Raw genomic sequence first — 20,345 nt, forward strand, 5'->3', positions numbered from 1 at the left:
TTAAAATTTAAACAATAGCTTCTTACTCTCTCTTCCAAAGAATTACATAGAGCCTGATACTGTTGATTCAGCAAATTGACTTACCAAATTATTATTGAGCATCCACTCTCTTCAGAATACTACATACACTAAATATTAGAGATACAGTGGTTAGCAATACAGACACAGACATGGGCCTGGCCTCCTGGAGCTCAGAGTTAGTCAAAGTTTCTCTTACTTTTTTCCTGAGCTGCCCTGAGGGGAGAACGGGGGGCTACTTCCTCAAGCTCTGAGAGAAACGGAACCATTACCCCTTTCAGTACCCAGGTGGGTGGATAGAGGTCAGTAACTTGGGCACAATCATCAAATTGCCCTCCCCCCCCCCCCCCCACAGTGGTGGGAAGAATCCAGAGAGCATTCCTTACTTGGAAAGATGAGCTGCAGAGGGGAGGATCCTTTTTTTTTTTTCTTACTTGAAAGAGAAACTCAGCTTGGAAAGGAGGCCTGGGGGAGTGGCAGGAGCTGAGTGAGAAGGCACAGCCAGCAGAACTGGGTGTTTCCAAGGTACTAATTTAAGCATTAGCTCTCAGCTAGTGGGAGGAAGAGAAAGAGATCCCTGCCCTGTTGTTGCTGCTGCTGTTGCCACAGCTGTATGGAGCCTCCTGTCTGGGCTGGGTGTTTGCCTCAGAGGAGTGGCTTCCATCCTTTCCTATCACACCATTTATTTAATTGGCCTGGCTGCATCTCAGCAGCTGAACCAAGCCTGGACCTACCCCTGAATTCCCCTGGTTCTTTTCCTGTCTTCTTATTTAAAAAAATGAGTGCTCCTCTTAGCAACCTATTCCCTGGGCTCCACTCTTGCTGTCTGCCTCTTAGACAATCTTGAATGTGTCTGAGCACTGATGCTCCCCAAGAAACTTTGGAATGGCCTACTTTGTATGTCAGTTCTGTGTCTGAGCCTTATAACTTATTGATTGAGGGAAACTCCCAGCTGCTCAAGGCTTCTGTTGAGCAATTGGGTTGAGTTTGGGCTACTGTTTGTATGAGTAGCAGGCGGAGGCTCTCTGGCCCTCTTGTCTGCTGAGCAGGTTGGTGCAGCTGCACAATCTGTGTCTTTGGCTGCAGTTGGGAAGAAAGATTTGCTGCCAGAAAAACCAGTGGAGCTTTTAAGCACTTAATTGTGTCAGGCAATGACCTGCCTCCAGTGTTCTCATAGGCCAAAGATACTTAAAGAATGGCATAAGGCAACAGACAAGGTCTCTGAATGCCTGAGAGAAATGCTAGTCTAGCCTCACTGTAACTAGATTATCTGTTAACTAATTGTTTAATTCATGAGTATTTGCTATGTATCTACTCAGTTCCCAGAGCTTCAAGGTTACAGAAACAAGTTAGATCTTTGCAGTAGATAGTCAGGAGAAGAATGGGATCAAATGGTAATAGGAAGGTTTTTAGATATATGTCAGAAAATAGTGAAGATTAATGGAGGGTTTTCTTGAAGAAGACTGACACTTTGAGAGAAGATGAGGAATGCTGAGGTCCAGCCCTTTGACTACTGGAACCTAGAAAGGGGTTTCAGACTGCTACTGCCTTCTGCTATAGAGGGACAGGGATGGTCAGGTTGTTAATTCAGTGAGTAGGCCACAGTGGCTTCTCCAAGTGGCAGAGAGAGGATAATACAGACAAAAAATAACCACTGTTAAAAATTGACCCACATGTATTCTACAGTTTAGGCACTTTTAAGTTGTTCTTACAGTCAGATGACTTCAGTTTAATGGTGGATTCTCCTAGTTGTTCCATGTTGCTCATGACCCAGCAGTATTTGTGGGGCTCCTGGGAAGAGAACTCCCTTATGTATCTTCCTTTGTTGCAAACAGATCAGGTTTGCTCAGGCTCTCAGCCCCTTACCAGGTCAATCTCTTCATCCAAAGAACAGTAAGAATCTACTCTCGATAGTTGTTATACTGAGCTCAATAGCACAGAATCTTGCTCCTGAGGTACGCAATCTAGAACACATTGAGGGAATGTAGTGAGCACTGGGAGAGGAGTGAGAACCAGGTCCAGTGATGCCAAGGGTAAATGAGAAGGGCTCTCACCAAGTGGTTAGGGAAGGCTTCCCAAAAGAGGCATTGCTGAACTGGCTCTAAAACTTGGCAGAGGACTAAAACTTGGCAGACCAACAAGATGAAGCAAGGGCAAAAATTCCAGACAAAGGGCATGGAGAAAGAAACAAAAGGGCACATTTGGAATGAATTAAAGGTTGTTATTAAAGGAATAACATGATCAAATTTGAGTACAAATTATCACTCTAGTGGTAAAGAAGGGGTTGGAAAAAGTGAGATTGAAGGTGGGAAGATTGATACAGAGGTAGTAATCTTGGCAAAGGATGGTGAGGCCTGTACTAAAGCAGAAACAGAGAGAAGAGACAGATACACAGATACTAATAATGTATATTAGCAGGTACTGCACTTGAGGTGGGGTGGAGAGATAGGGAATAAAGGATGGCTCTCAGGTTTCTGGCATGGACACTGGATGAAGGAAGGGATTATCACCACTTCAGGAAATTTGGAGGCCCATGTACTTCTTGGCCTCAGAGACCACTTATAACAGAGAAGCCTGGTCTTCTCCTTTGCTCTACTGCTAAAGCTACATGCTCAGGGTTATGAAGAACCCAGAAGTCCTAGAAAACCAAAGGTAACTGTGGCACTGGCCCACAGTCTCAAAAGGGCTGCTGAAAAATGTGCTCACCTGCCAGTGAATACTTTCCCTCTGCAACCTGCTTTAGTGAATGCAAAAGTAGTGGCAGCAAAGAGCCATAGTGGGTTTTTGTTGCTTTGGGGTTTTTTCTTTAAGCAACACTTAGGTGAAAGAAAAATAAAAGCTTTTTAATGTTGCAGTTTCTGGCCTGCCTGGCCTTTTGCCATCTTTTCGGTCAAGTCTATGGTTTTATTTCTGGGCCTTTTCACTGATTTCTTCTAGAATAGATGTATGTATTCTGGCTTTATTTGCAAAAGTCAGAATGGAAACGGACAAATACTTCCCTTTTCTGAGTCTACCCTGAAAGCTGTACTCAAGGTAGATGGCTAGGTTCTGCTTCCTTCCAGACAAGGTGTGCCAAAGGAGGGGCTTCTGGGGTTAGAACACTCAGAGGCCACAGCATGGCCTCTGCAGGCAGGTGCTTCCATGTTACCTGGTATTCAGGCTGAGTCATTCTGCTGCTCTTGACCACCTCTACCCCAGAGTGAACAGAAATGGGAAACAGAGACTTCTACACTTGAACCTAATTAGCCTTAGGGACCCTTCTCCTTGAAAGGGCAGATGGAGCTTTGAGTCTGGAAAGGGAACACAGAAACTGCTCCTTGGGCTTAACTGCTTTATGTCTTCCAGCACGCAATGGGAGAACTGGTGTAGGTGACCCCAGAGGATGTAGGAAAGGGAGAATCAGGCTAAGGTAGGTACCCAGAGGTTCTGGTTGAAGGAAATAAGAGGTGTGGTTCAACTAGGTCCCAAGTCATTGTTTCCTAAGGAAACTGATGGGAATCTGGCTTTTGGGGTAGGAGAAAGGAAGGAAGGAAGGAAGGAGGCAGAGCTAGAACTAGCTGTGAATCTGGCTCATCTCTGGAGTTCAGAAATTGGCACGTGATAAAACAAAAACAAAAAAGAAAGAAAGGTAGGAAGGAAGGAAGGGGCACGTGATCCAAAGCCCTTACTGTGGGACAGCCAAGTTAACTCTGGGTGCTGGGAGAAACTCTAGAATGGGAAAGTTCTCTAGGACAGCCCCAGAGAGTCTGGATAGACACAGCCCAGAGGAGTTTCTTCCTGGGCTACATTTTTAGGAGTCAGTTCAACAAATATGTTCTTGTGAGGTTGAGTTGAAGATTAGATGGCTATGATTGTTAAGGGAAAATGTTAATTTTCTTTGATAAAGATGATGTAAGTAGGTGTGAGCACAAGTCAAGAGGGTTAGTGGCTACAAAGGATGTTCTCTGAATGACCAGGGTAGCCCTGAGAAGTGTAAGGATGACAAGAGGCCACAACAGGCAGAGACGGACCCAGCTACTATGGCTCCTTGCCTGGTTTTGCCTATTGTGGCCACTAGACTCTTGACTATCATAAAGAGATTTTAATCTGTCTATCTAGAACAATGCCTGAAAGAGCACTTTAAAATTTACTTCATTAAACACACCTAAACTGTAGAGTGAGCATCATATATATTTTACTATGTAGTTAAATATAATTATATATAAGCTTTAAATGACTGGTAGTTCCCATATTAATTTTACTTTTTTTCCCCCTGTGCTGGGGATAGAACTCAGGGACTTGCACATGCTTGGTAAGTGCTCCACTGCTGCACATGGCCAGTACATTAATTTTATCCTTATAAAAGAGTTGATGAAGCCCCTAGCCTAGTATGAGCTTAGATCTGCAATTCCTATAATACATACATATTTAGGAATATTGATCCTTTATGGGGGGATGCCATAGGCACATTCCTTTGGAAGCTCTGTATACTCTATCCTGCCACAATTTCCACTAGCATTTTAAAGTCTCCTAGAAGTTCTATGTACTTTTCAACTGTTTAACTTAATATTTCCCAAGCTTAACTATAGAACTTTTTTTTTGATGGAGAATGTACTTTTATTCTTGTTTTATACTAGGAAGTCAACACTGAATAATCCATTGTTCACAAGCTATAAAAATTTTTAATCCTTAAATTGTACATTAATATCCTATGACTCCAAGTTTTATTTATCACTCTCCTTCAAGTATGAAGAAAATGATTAATTTATTAGGTTTCACAGAGAGCACAGCTCCACTGACATAACATTTAGTCTGAAATCCTACACTTGTCAAAATAATAGCCAGTATCAAACTGGCCTGAAACCTGATTGTGTTCCTGGCTCAGGATACCTGCAATAAATTTATATGCCCACACTAAGACACAAAATTAAACTAGAAAGTATTAATTTTATTTAAAAAACTTTTCACAGCTAAAAACTAACAAAGATTTTACCAAATTTTAACCTTATTAAGGTATTTTATTCAATTTTCAAAATGCCTGTTTAACTGAAAATTAATTGCAAATCACTTGACATGGATTGCTTTTTAAAATTTGCCCAGCATTTCAGAATAGTTATGGAATTAATATAACTTTTAAAATGTCAAAATTATGCTATACATATTGCACTCTTCTGCTAGACAGGGCTAGTATCTTCCATGGCAAGATACCAAAACTACTTAATAAAATACATTTTAAAAATCAGTAAGTACTTGATTAATTTCCCTGATTATTTCTAGGATTTTCTAAGGTTTGATTCCTTAAATAGTTCTAAAGTTTAAACTACAGAGGGGATAAAAACCCTCATATATTGATCTTTTTATGTCCTTTTTTGGTCCCTCAATGACCAAAGAGAATTTTAAACAAATCATGTTTTGTTTCCTGACTTAATAAAAAGCTACAATTTTTATTATCCAAATTAAGAAGTAGTATATTATGCAAAAACTACTAATTTTGAAATACCTATGTATGTCTGTCTGTAAGTTTTCTCAGAACCTTTCTCAACTTTTTTTTTTTTGGTACCAGGGATCGAACTTGGGTCCTTGTGCTTTCGAGGCAGGCAGCGGAACCACTGAGGTAAATCCCTGGACCCTTTCTCAACTTTTATAACGAAGCGATTTTAATCAATTATGTATTAAAATCAAATTAGGCAAAGAAAAACGTACTTTGCAAAAATAAAATCACTTCCCAATATTGCTTGACAGAAACAAGCTATTCATTTTCATTTGTGTTCAACTGAAGACATTACTGAAATCTGTCCAATGGTTTATTTCCAAGAGGTCCACTATGGAATTCTTTGGAATGTTTTAAGATTGGCTGTAGCTAGAGTTCTGACTTCCATTTGGACCCTGCTCTCCTTCACAGTTTGGAGGTGGTTTTGGTTTTGGCATCTTACTAAGAATAGTTGCCATCTTTTTTTCTCTCATCGAAATTCTTCCTCTGCTCATATAGTTGTAATTTTTTTTTTTTTTTTTTTGTATCGGGGATCAAACTCGGGTCCTTGCGCTTGCGCAGCAGGCGGCAAAACCACTGAGCTAAATCCCCGACCCCAGCTCATATAGTTTAAAAATAACCCTGATTATTTCCAAAATCTTCTCCATATCCACAGAAAGCTCAGCAAACCACTGCCTGGCATCTTTCTGCTGTACCACACAGGCTACATGTAGACAAGCTAAAGCTATCATGAAAGGAGGATACAGTAGGCAAAGATCCGTTCTGTAGGTTTCATTCACTATCCTCCATGCAAGGGGAAGCAACATGTCTTCTTGGCCCATGTCCGGTACATACTGGAGCAAAGGTCTATAAGGATGATACACTATCGAGCAACAATCCATTAGTTCTAAAAGATAGAATTCACATTCTAACATATGATTCATCCTATAAGGAAATTCCTTTGGGAAGGCATATGAAAATCTAGTTTTTAATGCAGAAGTAGCAGCAATCAATCTTGTATTTGAGACTACCCCAAATTCCTCCACTTGGGATGCCAAAAACACACATGTAGGAGCCATTAATACAGGGTCTATACTTTTCAGAGAATACCTGGCATAGAATCTCTTGAAATAGACCATAGCAGTGCCAATAACTTGTTGTCTTAATTTAAGATGTTCACCTAATGCTTGGATAACATTGTAAACAATATCTGTAATTTCCATTACTCTTCTGAGAGAAACTTTAAATCCTTCTGGCACTCCTTCAACAGATCTTGTTTATCCAGAATCCACTGCAAATAGTGGGAGCTCTGCCAAAAGTTCCCTGCCATGCAGCGCAGCTTGCCCTGATAAAAAAGCGCCAGCCTGCGGAGCGGCCTGCCGAGCGACCATAGACCCAGCCCTTAAGGGTAACCGCGCTCCTCCATCTGATCAGCCAAGCTCCTTTCCGGCGGGAACTAGAACTTTTTTCTTTATGTTACATCTACTAACATACAGAATCAATGTATTTCATGGAATATTCTTTCGAAACCTCTGCCTTAGAAATTAGTCTGTGTTCTGATCCAGTCTAGACTTACATTTTTCCCTATTCTTTTTGAGCCTTTTTAACACACACCATTTTGGCCTATTTTAGTCTCTAATAGAATGTTGCTCTCTTAGTAAACTTACTGCCATCAGAGGCAGTTCTTAGTAAATTTCAGTGAGGTACAAAAACAAAGCGAATGCTTGTTTTTCTGATATTTCTAAAGGAATTTTACTTCCTCGCATCCCTCTTTATTTCTTTTTTGACAGCTTTATTGAGATATAACATATATTGTATACTATAAACATTTTTTACTTTTAATTCTGGTATGGCTACCCCCTAGCTTATTTGTTTCTCTTTTTACCTGTTGGCTGTACCTGTCCTGTTGTTTTCTCCCAGGCAGTAAAGAAGATAAAGATTATACTCCAAATATTTTTGTCAGGAAGAATCCTACCTCAATTGGAATTTAAAATGAAAAACAGATTCCCAGCTTAGAAGACATCTTAATACTTCATCTGAAGTATCATTAAGTGTGGCTGCTATTCATAGCACCCCAAGATATTCCTGCATAATCATTTTATACCTTCCTATTCCATAGGCAAAATATAAGATGGATAATTAATAGGTTTCATCTCTTATGCCAATACCCATTGAATAGTAGTGCAGTGGCTCCCTGGAACATTGTGTTAAGATGGATTCTAAGGCAGGGTCCTGATTTCATGAGAAAGAGAAACATGGTTGATATTCCATGTGTGCTGTAGTCTTCAGTAGGGCAAATAGCAGTTCTAGTGTTCTGCTTGTCATTCTGAATTGTAATAGTTAACCTGGCAAAGAATACAGGAGAGGGAGACTCTGGAGGATGTTAGGCAGCTCAGCAGAGACTTAGAGACTGGAGTCTTATGATATGGTTCTTTAAGAAATGAGTGGGGAAAAAAAAAAAGAAATGAGTGAAAAAATTGACCTTTCCTCACTTGATCTTTCTAACCTGATCTTCAGTATTAGTTGTTGAAGTCTGAATTCATACAAAGTTAATAATTCTTTGGTAATAGATGGCCCAGGTGAGAGAGAAATCTTGACTCTGCTGAGCTGATAAGAGGGAGAAGGAGGCAGATTCAGGAAAAGATCTCATGAATATTTTATGAGTGTTTGAGCATGCTTAAAATGAAACTATTTGCCCTTGACCAAAGCCAAAAGGAGTAGGCTACATGAAGAGTCCCTTACACCAGCAGTTACTGAAGATGCAAGGCCCTACCATAAGCCATACGGCCTCAGCCATCTCCCCGCCCCACCCCTCACCAGGCTACATAGGCCTTGTTTTTCCCTTATACCATTTCCCTGGAAACTTGTTCCCAACTCCCCAGTCATCCTAGCTACCCTAGTGAGCACTTTCAATATTTCTTATCCTTGAAACTGGGCACAGACTTCTGCACATGATCTGACCAGTAAAGATTATTGTGGGACTGCTACTACCCACAGTATTGATGTCATACTTTCATAATGTCGGTTGAAATTTCATGATCATATTTAATAGCTATAAATATTTAAATATTTAATATTGAACTTGGGACAGGATATAAAAATGTTCATGTCCTGTCTTTCAACAATTTCATGTCTAGGAATTTATCATAAGGAAATAAAAATGTATACAAAAATATAAGTACAAGAGTTATTATACTAACAAAATTTTATAATCTAAATTTTGGGTAATAAAAGATTCTTTAATTATAATACATTCATAAAATAGAATTCTTCTGGGTATATGGTGGCACACACCAATAATTCCAGCACTCATGGAGGCAGAGGCAGGAGGATTATGAGTTTGAGCCCAGATTGGGCAATTTAGTGACTTTGCAAAACACAGTCTCAAAATAAATAATAAATAAATCATGCACCAACTCCCCACAATGAATGTAATCATTATATAATACAAGCATGTACTAATAAAAATAAACATTTTTTAAATGAAAATAAATAAAAAGATCTGAGGATGTAGCTGAATATGAAGGCCCTAGATTCAAGTATCTTTGATCATCTACTATATGCAAGACACTGTACCAGATAGATGCGGGGAATATAATAATGAATAAAGAAAATATTGTCCCTACTTTTATGATCTGGCAATCCCATGGGAGAGACAGATACTAAACAAATAATGCACACAAAATTGCAATTACAAATTGTGACAAGTGATAGAAAAGATACAAATAAGGTAGCATGAAAGAGAATATTAAATTCTCCTGCCACATTAGATTGAGGATGTCAGGTAAGGCTCCTATGAGAAAATGATATTTGAGCTCAGATCACAGGATGAGGACTTTGAATGGTCTGACAGAGAGTAATTTGCTTCTTTTTCTCCATTGAGGCAGGAGCTCCAGCTGAATTGGTAGTCTGAGTCCCTTCCAAATTGGCCTTGTTCCGTTCTTTCCCTTTGCAGTATCAGGTAAATTTTTAGAAGTGAGGGACACAACTCTTCTCTCGTTGGTAGCAAAGTTTACAAATACACTGCCAGCTTTGGTAGTTCTGGAAAAGCTATTAATAGAGTTATGATCATTAATATGTAATAAGCAAAAAACAGCTCTGCTGATAAAGAGCTCTTACCTAGGTCTTCCAATACTGTATGACTCGCACACATCCTCCTGGAAATGGAAAAATTATCTTGAGCTTTTGGAGAAGGTAGGAAAGAGTGCCAGCCTGAATGTCCTTTTCTTAGTATATCATCAGACACATCAGGTATGAGGTTCACTTTTTCTTTACTACAAAAACCAAATGCTACAGGCCTTTCTACCTGAGGCCGAGGTGCCTCTGGTGGGAAAGCCACATTGACATTCAGATTGCAGCAGTTGGTAAGAGGGACTTCCATTGGGCCACTCATAAAATCTAATGCTATTCATTCCCTGAAGATTTTAGCTTTCAGAAAGTTCTCTCTGCTCTCAGCTGGCCTGCTGTTTCCAGCCCTTGCCTAATCATGGACTTAGAGAAGGCCAAGCAGGAATGATAATGTGGGGAAGTGGTAGCTTCTAGTGGGTTAGAGAAGAGGAGGGAGAATTATGTGAAGACAGGTGGGGAGACTAAATTGGAGGATGGAATTTAAAGTAGCAAACAGGTCACCAAAGATAACCAGTCAGGAAAGTATATCTGACCATCCATCAGCTTCTCTGTCAACTAGACAGATCCTTGTGTTTTACATCCTTCATTTGCCAGAGACTGAGATGCAGCAATCTCAGGAAGCTCCCTTGAGAGAAACTGGTTCAAGGACCCTTGCTGGGTTGGGAAGATCTGGATGAGCTGGTGAGAGACACAGGCCTCAGAGCAGGAAGTGGGCAAGCAGTGGTAAGAAGTCAGCTGAGTCCACCCAAGTTACCACTTTTGTATGACCTTTGGCCACCCTCCTAACCTCTTTCAGACTGTTTGTAAAATAAATAAGATCATGGGCGGAGGATTTAGCTCAGTAGTTCTGCTGCCTGCCTCGAAAGCTCAAGGTCCAGAGTTTGATCCCCGGTACCAAAAATAAATAAATAAGATCATGCATGTAAAAATGAACTGCAAATTACTATATCATTTCTGGTCTAGTGTTGATAGTGATGAGGGGTTGGTGATTTCATTTTTTCCATCAGTGGTTCCCAAGGGAACTTTTGTGGAAGAAATGAAAGTTCTTGGCCTCCTTGACAGGGCTGTGTGGAGGCCAGGCTAGAACCAGAAGTGCTTTGGGTTCTCACTGATTCCAAGAGGGGTTACCACTGAATAAACCTGTGCAGGGTGGGCTGTGGAGCATAACTGAGGCCCTGTTCCCATCTTCCCTGCATGCTGATGACAGAGTTCTGCTGGCACAGTAGGACTTGCTGGAAAGCCCACTACTGACAGTAAAGGGGGTTGTCCCACTGCTGTTTCAGTTCCCAAAGGTCAACTTTCAAGACTCAAGAAATGTTAAGAGGAGGCAGTTCCAATCTTTTGTCTTTTTTCATGGACATTTACAAACATGTACAAAGTAGAGAAAAAGCTAAAATGAACCCACTAGTAATCATTACCCAACTTCAACAGTTACCAGCACAAGACTAATCTTGTTTCACTCATATCTTATCCATTGGATTATTCTGATTATTTCATCTATAACATCATAATATGTTTCTCTAAAAATGATCACATTTAACCACAATGTCAGTATCACACCTAAAACCAATAATTTCTTAACATCATAATTTACTTGTTTTGTTTGAGTCTGGCCCATACATTGCCTTTGGTTGACATGTTCCACTTAACCTATAGTTCCTACTACTGATATAGGGGGAAAAAATGTAACTCCCAACCTGCTAGATGTCAGATACACTGAGTTCGTGTTCCCCAAAATCAAAGAATAAATTCTAAAGAACAATGGAGGTTAAGAGTAGGAAAAACTTATTGAGAGACATAGCTTCTGAGAGACAGGCAGAGACTCAAAAATGGGTTACCAATGAGCCTACTTCTCAGAATATTTTATAGAGCAAAATCACAAGGTGGGTCAAAACTGTGATCAACTATGATCAACCAGTAAGATTACAAGTATAGCTGCCTGTGTAATATTGATCCAATGAGGAAGCAGGTCACATGGCAAGAGTACATAGAAAGAACAAAAACATTTTTAGGAAGGGATGGGTCCAGAAGCTCTGGTCACTCACCTGATGTCTATCTAGACTTTACTGGACCAGGTTATATCAATTATAGTACAATCTTCAATTTACTGCTTATCCCTTAGGGGAGGCATGTAGGCCTGGTCATTACATCGGTTTCTTGAGGCTTGGTCTTCTTCAGATGCACCTCCAGCCACAATTCTGATGTCCTTATTTTTTCTGCTGACTTTCTGAACAGCCCAGTCTGTGTATGAAATTCTATCTAATTTAGTTGCCTATTCTTGCAATGTATTTGTTTACAAAAATCCAACTATTTGTCCTATAGGGTATCCTACATTCTGGATTTTATTGCTTGGATCCCTGTGGTGTTTTTAATCCTATTCTCCTACATTTCTGCAAATTAATAGTTAAGCCTGAAGGTTTGATTGATTCAGATTCAACTTTTTTTTTTTGGTACCAGGGATCGAACTCAGGTCCTTGCTCTTGCAAGGCAGGCGACAGAGCCACTGAGCTAAATCCCTGGCCAGATTCAACTTTTTATGAAGAATGCTTGTGAGCAGTGCTATGTACTTCCCGGCTTGCTTTCTGGTGTGTGATATGTACTTGATTTACATGAAGAGGCACATGACGTATATTTGTCCTACTTTTTGTGATGTTCAAATTTTTTTGTTGTTGTCTGGGTTTTTTGAGACAGGGTCTCACTATATGTAGTTCAGGCTGGCCTTGAACCCACTGTGTAGTCCAGGCTGGCCTCAAATTTGCAGTGATCCTCCTGCTTCAGCCTCCCAAGTGCTGGGATCACAGGCATGCACCACCACACCTGGTATGATGTTCAGATTGATAAGTGGTGTAGTAAGCCTGATTACAAATCCATTATAGAGGCTCCCCTTTAGCCTTTTACCTCATGATTTAGGTAGTCCTTGATGGTCATCATCTTAGTCCATTATTTCATTGAGTTTCACATTTGTACAGCAAAGAACCCCTGTTAATTCTTTGCCTTCATCCTCATCAGGTATCATCTTGTCTCTGGCCCTCTCTCCTTTAAGTCTACTTTTTTTTAACCACTGCCTTTATCCTGTACCATCATCTCCTTCCTTATCAACCCAAAATGATCCTATAATGTCTTCAGACCTTGTATACCCCACCATGCTTCACTGATGACCACTTCTTGAGCGGGGGAGCCTAACCTGGAGTCTGTTCTCACTGAAACAGCAGTGGATCCTGCTAGGGCCTTGCTTGACCCCTACTAGGGGTGAAAACACTTCCAATCTTTTTCTCCTCTGGGAGAGAGTTCAGCCGGGGGTGGGTTTTTTTCACCTTCCCAGGGATTTCTGAGCAGCTTTCTTTTGTGCTGAGGAAGGTTTTTCTTGTTTCCTGAGCTTCCTGCTCCATCCTAGGCCCTGGCAGAGACTCAAGCCTGGTTTCCTGTTTGGCTGGGTTGCAGGCTGGGGGAGGTTAGGGGGAGGGGTGGGGTGGGCAACTCTACCACTCTTAGGTCCTTTTCTCTCTCTTTTTCTCTTTCCTGCCAAGTTAAAAAAAAAAAATCTGTGAGGCTAGAACACAGTTACCACCTTCTGGTTCTTGACATTTCTATGTTCCCCCAGTATCTCTACTCCTAGTTCCTCTCCTCTCAGAGGCCACACTGTAGAGGCTGTGAGCTCCGTGTGTATGTGTGCCCCAGACAAGTACAGTGCATGAACCACAGGTGCTGCAAGGCAGCTAACCAGAAGCCCACAAAAGTGGGAGCTGCTTCTTACAAACTTGTTTCCATCTGCAGACCTTGCCCCTGCCCACAGGAGACCTGCAGCTTCACCATCAGCCCTAAGAAGTGTTAGTCTCTAGTTCATTATGTCCAACACAATGGAGCCTCTGATGGAGCACGAAGTCAGAGAGGTGGAGGCTGGCTAGGGACTGGCTATCAGCAGCCAAAACACATAAAGGGCTCTGTAGTGACAACTGATCACTCATCATGACCAATGCAGTCATTCCTCAGAATCCACTGGGGATTGGTTTCAGGAGCCCTGCCAATATAAAAATACATGAATACTCAAATCCTTTATATAAAATGGCTTAGTATTTGCATATGGTAAATGTACATCTTACCATCTACTTTAAATCCTTTCTAGATTTTCCAATTTTCTACTTTAAATCATTTCTACATTTATAATGGAAATGCCATGTAAACAATTGTTGTAGTTATTGTTTAAAGAATGACAAGGGAAAAAATCTGAACACGTTCAGTATAGATAAAATTTTTTCGCGAATATTTTCAATCCAAGGTTGGTTGAATCTACAGATGTGGAACCCATAGGTTCAGAGGGCCAACTGTGTAGGATGAAACCCTCAATCTTGGCTGCTCTAACACACCTGCTTGTGTCCAGCTCTTTCTTGGGCAGTGAGAATCCAGTGGGCCTCATTCTGTTTCAGGAAAGGACCTGTTGTATGTGAGGGCAATCTGGCTGCAACATCTGTCACCCCATTGATCACCAGGGTTGATTTAGCTAATCTAGCTGGCTAAGCGGGTGGTCCCTTCCTCCCTCACCACTCCATGTATGTCCCTCCTGAAGAGAAGACAACCACCCTGATAGAGGAGAATCATTTCCTTGGTCAAGGGTATATGAGTAGCTGCACTCCCCTGCTAGAATCTCCAAACAAGCTCTCAAGGAAGGGACCTATTCCATATTACATTTTTACTTCCCTCTCCTAGATGGTCTTCCCTCTCCTGCATGATCACAACAGGAATTATGTGAAGCCTTATCTTTTTCATCCAATGAAAAGAGATGTAAGAGGAAAGTGTTGCCAAGTACCAGGAATGCCCAGAATAGCCCTTTTCCTGCCCAGAATAGCCCTGTACTTCAACAGCTTCTATTTACTCTAAGAAATAGATGGCCTGCAAGGCTTTATGTAGTCTGCCTCCTGCCTTCCTCTCTAGCTTATCTCATAATTATCCTTTACCACTACATAAAACATCACTGGCTTTTCCTCCACTTCTGTGGTGTCTCAGCTCCCTTTTGCTTTGGGCCTTTACACATGAAGTTCTTGCTGCTTGGGGTGCTTTTTGTGCACCTTCTGCCTTTTTTTCGGTTGACTTCCACTCATCGTTCATTTCTTAGTTTACCAATAATTTCATCACCAAGGGCTTCCCTTAATCCCTAGACTTGGTCAGTGGGTTTCTCCTTATTTCACTTTTCAGTTATACATATGTAGGTGTAGTTGTTCTATTTAAATGGGTCCTTGGGCTGGGAACGAAGTTCAGTGGATAGAATGCTGCCTAGCATGTGTGAAGCCCTAGATTTGAGTCCCAGCACCACAAGATTTTAAAAAATTAAAACATGGAGCCTGGGCATGGTGGCAATGCCTGTAATCCCAGCCCTTGGGAGGCTGATGCAGGAGGATCTCTGAGTTTGAGGCCAGCCTAAGCTACATGGTGAGTTCAACTATGTAGAAAGACCCTGTCTCAAACAAAACAAAACAAAAACAGTTAAAATGGGTCCTTCTGAATGATAAGTTTTATGAAGCAGAGACCATAACTGTTTTTACTTCCTATTATGTCTCGTGTGGTTTGAAAGATACTATCACTTAGTAGACGTTAACTAGATACCTGTTGAATTATTTAATAAATAACAACTTGAACAAACTCAGTTTTCATATCTCCTTTACTTGGTAGCCCCATTTCATTTTATCATATTTAACCATGCACCTGCATGGATGTCCTGCTGTTTATGAGCAATTACTATGTGTCTGCCACCAGACATACAATATCTCATTTAATCCTTGCAGCTCTGTAAAGGAGGTAGACCCTCAATCTAAATAGAGGAAAAGTAAGACCCAAGGTCACACACCTAATAAGCAGCAAAGCCATTTCAAGCCCAGGTGTGAATTGCCAAAATTCATTCTTTTAACCATAACACTACACTGCCCCCTTTTGGTATTTCAGAGAGTTGTCACTAGCCCCTGGTAATTTCAACTGTAAATCAGTATTTTTGATAAAGGCCCAAGAAGCCATAATCTAGATCCTGCTTTGGGGCCAGGCTGTGGAAGAACACAGGAAATTGAATTCAACCTGGATCTTCAGTGTTCCAAGGTGCATGTGTCTCAGGGCCTGTCTCCCAACCTGTTTTTCATGGGCCCTTTGTATCTTCCAGATTGTAATGTAGTGTCTTATTTTAAAGAAAAGAAGGGTCAGCTGTTGAAATGGCCTGATCTACAACGTCCAGGGGGTTGACCATGCCCTGACTAAGACCCTGATAAAGATAACTGAGAGGGAGAGGAAGAGTGTCTCAGTGATTTAGTCACTAAAGGCAGAGCCCTGGAAACTGGCTTCCAGATTTTCTTGGGAAGCTCAAACCCACCAAAACAGCAATGGCTTACTATTGATTAGTAATGCTCAAGTTAATTGGAATCCCAAGGATTTTTGTTTTTATTTCATTTTTGGTTTTTGGTGGTGGGTAAATTGGGGCTAATCCATTTGTCCTTGCAAGGATTAAATGAGATGTTGTGTATCTGGTGGCAGATACATAGTAAGTGTTCATAAACATTTTAGACTAGAGTGAAACAAAATGAGTAAAAAGCAACATAAAAACAAAACAAAACAAAAAACAGCTACCATTTATTGTATATACCAGGCTTGCTATAAAGTATTTTACATACATTATTTCACTTCATTCTAACACTAGCTTTACAAAGTAGGTAATATTACACCCATAAAAGGAAGGGAGTAATAAGAAAGGTATCTTGCCAAGGGCCATACAGTTAGCTGGCCTTAGAACTAATCTTTCTGACTCCAAAACTAGAATACCCCCCACATCCAGTTGGTGGGAGTATACATTGCCACAGCCTCTCTGGAAAGACAACTGGCAGTGTGCCTCCAAACTTGCCTGCATGCCCAGTGACCCTCAGGAATTCTACTTCTAGGAATTTGTTGAACTAAAAAAGAAAAAAAACGTAAATCAATAAACCTAATGCACTATATTAACAGACTCAAGGACAAAAACCATATGATCATCTCAATAGATGCAGAAAAGGCATTTGACAAAATTCAACACCCATTCATGATAAAAACCTTACAGAAAATTGGAATAGAAGGTCTTTATCTGAACTTAAGGCTATCTATGAAAAACCAACAGCCAACATCATACTAAATGGTCAAAAACTAAAAACTTTCATGCTAAAATCAGGAACAAGCCAGGGATTTAGCTCAGTGGTTTCACTGCCTGCTGTGCAAGTGCAAGGACCCGAGTTTGATCCCCGGTACCAAAAAAAAAAAGTGGCTTTTAAAATCAGAAACAAGACAAGGATGCCCACTAGCACCACTCCTGTTTAATGTTGTTCTCAAAACATTAGCCACAGCAATTATAAAAGAGAAAGAAATAAAAGGAATAAAAATAGGAAAGGAAGAAGTTAAACTGTCATTATTTGCTGATGATATACTTTACATAGAAGACCCAAAATACTCTGCCAAAAGACTTCTAGACTTAATTGACAGATTCAGTAGAGTAGCTGGATATAAGATCAACACTCAAAAAACAATAGCCTTTTTATATACAAATAATGGGCTTACTGAGAGAGAAATTAGGGAAACAATTCCTTTTATAATAGCATCCAAAAAAATGAAATATCTAGGAATCAATCTAACAAAGGAAGCAACAGACCTCTACACTGAAAACTATAGCACTTTGAAAAAGGAGATTGAGGAGGATATAAGAAAATGGAAAGACATCCCTTGTTCCTAGATAGGAAGAACCAATATAGTGAAAATGGCCATACTTCCAAAACTATTATACAGGTTTAATGCAATGCCAATTGAAATTCCAACAGTATATTTCACAGAACTAGAGAAAACAATCCAAAAATTCATTTGGAACCAGAAGAGACCTAGAATAGCAAAAGAAATTTTAGGCAACAGAGATATGGCTGGGGAGATTACAGTCCCCAACTTGAAACTATACTACAAAGCTACTGTGATAAAATAAGCATGGTACTGGCAAAGGAACAGACCTGAGGATCAGTGGAATAGATTAGAAGATGCAGAAACAACTCCAGACATGCTCAGCCACCTCATCTTTGACAAAGGAGCCAACCACAATCATTGGAGTAAAGATAGCCCAATAAATAAATGGTGTTGGGAAAACTGGATATCAACCTGCCAAAGATTGACACTAGACCCATACCTATCACTGTGCACTAAACTAAGATTGAAGTGGATTAAAGATATAAATATTAAGACCGAAACAGTAAACTTGCTGGAAGATAAGTTAGGTAGAACTCTCAATGACATTGGCATAGGAACAGACTTTATGAACAAATCTTCAGTAGCACAGGAACTAGCAGAAAGAATCAACAACTGGGATCTCATCTTATTAAAAAGCTTCTGCACTGCAAAAGAAACCATCAACAGAGCTAACAGACAACCTACAATATGGGAAAAGAATTTTAGCAGCTGTACTTCAGACAAAGGACTACTATCTAGAATATATAAAGAATTGAAAAAAATTAGACCCCCCAAATTCAAAGACCCAATTCAAAAATGGGCATCTGAAATGAACAGACCTTTCTCAGATAAGGAAGTAAAAGCAGCAAATAAATATATGAAAAAATGTTCAACATCACTGGTCATTCGAAAGATGCAGATGAAAACAACACTGAGATTCCACCCCACCCCAGAAAGAATGGCTGCTATTAAGAAATCATCCAATAGGGCCGGGGATTTAGCTCAGTGGTTCCGCCGCCTGCCTTGCAAGCGCAAGGACCCGAGTTCGATCCCCGGTACCAAAAAAAAAAAAAAAAAAAAAAGAAATCATCCAATAACAAATGGTGGCGGGGTTGTGGGGAGAAAGGAACCCTTCTCCATTGTTGGTGGGAGTGCAGACTAGTGCAACCACTGTGGAAATCCTCAAAGTGTGGAGATACCTCAAAGAATTAGTCTCAGAGGTCCCATTCGACCCAGCTATCCCCTTGCTGGGTATCTTCCCAAAAGAATTAAAAGAATTATACCACAGCGATATATGTGCGCCCATGTTTATAGCGGCACAGTTCGTAACAGCGAAAGCTTGGAAACAGCCCAAGTGCCCATTAACTGGAAACTGGGTAAAGAAGGTGTGGGGTTTTTTTGTTGGTACCAGGGATCGAACTCAGGTCCTTGCGCTTGTGCAGCAGGCGGCGAAACCACTGAGCTAAATCCTCAGCCCAAGATGTGGTTTTTTAATAAAATGGAGTACTACTCAGCCATAAAGAATGAGAAACTAGAGACATTTATAGCTAAATGGATGCATATTGAGGCCATACTCTTAACTGAAATAAATAGGACATAACCAAATAGTTTCTCTAGTGTGAGAAACTGAAAGTGTAATTAAGGATACACACGGATGAAATTGCCTAATAACATATTTCTTGGATTGTGTTTCCATAGTGTGTCATATGACTGTATCGAAATATAAATTAGGGAGAAGCTTGGCTTATGTGGAGTCTGCTAGCTAACTGGAGGTTTTTTCCAGAGCACTATTTGTTCAGTGTTGGTTTGGGGGATCTTTCTGAATCAAATCACATCCTCTGGTGTCTTATTGGTGCTTGAGATCCTTTTTTAAGTTATATGGAAAAATATTTAAGTGCTTTTCAGTTTTGTTTTGGTTGAGTTCTACTGTATTTGAATATTATTGTAGTTTTTTTCCCTTGCATTGTTCTTCTTTGAATGGTTTTAATTTTTGTATGTGTGTGATAATGAAGTTATTTTTTAAAAAAGAAAAAAGAAAAAAAATATATGAATGCATAAAGAGTAGACATTGTAATAGTTCTAAATAAATAAAATATGCATAAATTTTATAATATAACATTAAATAGAGATTATAATAGTTATAGTAACTCTAACATTATAATAGTGAGAAAAGAAACAAAAAAAGTAAAGAACCTAAACCTCCATCTCATTCCACAGCTTACATATAGGAAGGCTTTTTGGGGGGTGGGTGTTTGGGTTTTTGAGACAGAGTCTTGCTGTGTAGTTCAGGCTGGCCTTGAGCTCACTATGTAGCACAGGCTGGCCTCAAACTTGCAACATTCCTCCTGCCTCAGCCTCGTAAGTGCTGAGATTACAGGTATATGCCACCACACCTTGCTAATGAAGAAAGCTTTTTAAAAGAGGAAAGCAAGATCTACTATGGATCAAAATGAAAAGATGTCCATGGCATATTTTTGTTGGGGTAAAATGCACATAACATGGATGTTACTATCATAAAATACATGTGGATAGTCTGATTCCCTGTTTAAATTTGTATATTGACTACATAACTTAAAAGTCTAGAAATATAAAATAAAATGGCAAGAGTCAAATTACAGAACTTTTATTTTCTTGCTTATTCACTTTTGTGTTTGAGTTTGTTATGACAAAATCATTATTACCTTTGAGATGGATATAGGTATATAGATATAGATACACACATACACACACACACTTTGGGAAAAAATGGTAAAAAATCATGCTTTTCCCACTGGATTATGCCTACCCAAGCAGTGGAGTCTTTGCCTCATAATTCCCATTTTGTTTCTGGGTTGTTGTTTTTTTTTTTTGTACCGGGAATTGAACTCGGGCCCTTGTGCTTTGAGGGCAGGTGGAGGAACTACTGACCTAAATCCCCGGCCCCCATGTTTTTGAGTTGGGCATGCATACCAACAGGTTGGTAAGATGCATGAGTATGGAAATACTGCCAGATATTCCTATGCCACTCACTGGTCTATCTTGTCCCTGCTGGGTACCCCTAACT

The 20,345-nt window shown here is 40.1% G+C and overlaps 1 protein-coding gene and 1 pseudogene across 12 annotated transcripts in view; one reads left to right on the plus strand and one right to left on the minus strand.

The window, feature by feature from the left end:
- Fam219a (family with sequence similarity 219 member A) overlaps positions 1 to 20,345 on the plus strand; it is a 58,243-nt gene that overhangs the window by 2,882 nt on the left and 35,016 nt on the right. For 4 of the 11 annotated variants that reach the window (XM_087183746.1, XM_087183747.1, XM_087183749.1 and 1 more), the window contains exon 2: positions 5,561 to 5,611. The exons of the other annotated variants lie outside the window; for them this stretch is intronic. In XM_087183746.1, the coding sequence (XP_087039872.1) occupies positions 5,561 to 5,611 (51 nt within the window). The remainder of the gene's footprint in view (positions 1 to 5,560; positions 5,612 to 20,345) is intronic. 11 annotated transcript variants of the gene reach the window in all.
- Positions 5,661 to 7,006, minus strand: LOC101700474 (cyclin-C-like; annotated as a pseudogene). The gene is made up of 2 exons (XR_015440019.1): positions 6,083 to 7,006; positions 5,661 to 5,972 (listed from the first exon to the last, which is right to left on the minus strand). The product of XR_015440019.1 is annotated as a cyclin-C-like (transcript).

Source organism: Heterocephalus glaber, unplaced genomic scaffold (genome assembly GCF_053883595.1).
Source record: "Heterocephalus glaber isolate CG9 unplaced genomic scaffold, H.glaber_assembly_v1.0 deba00001481, whole genome shotgun sequence".
NCBI classification, from domain to species: Eukaryota; Metazoa; Chordata; class Mammalia; order Rodentia; family Bathyergidae; genus Heterocephalus; species Heterocephalus glaber.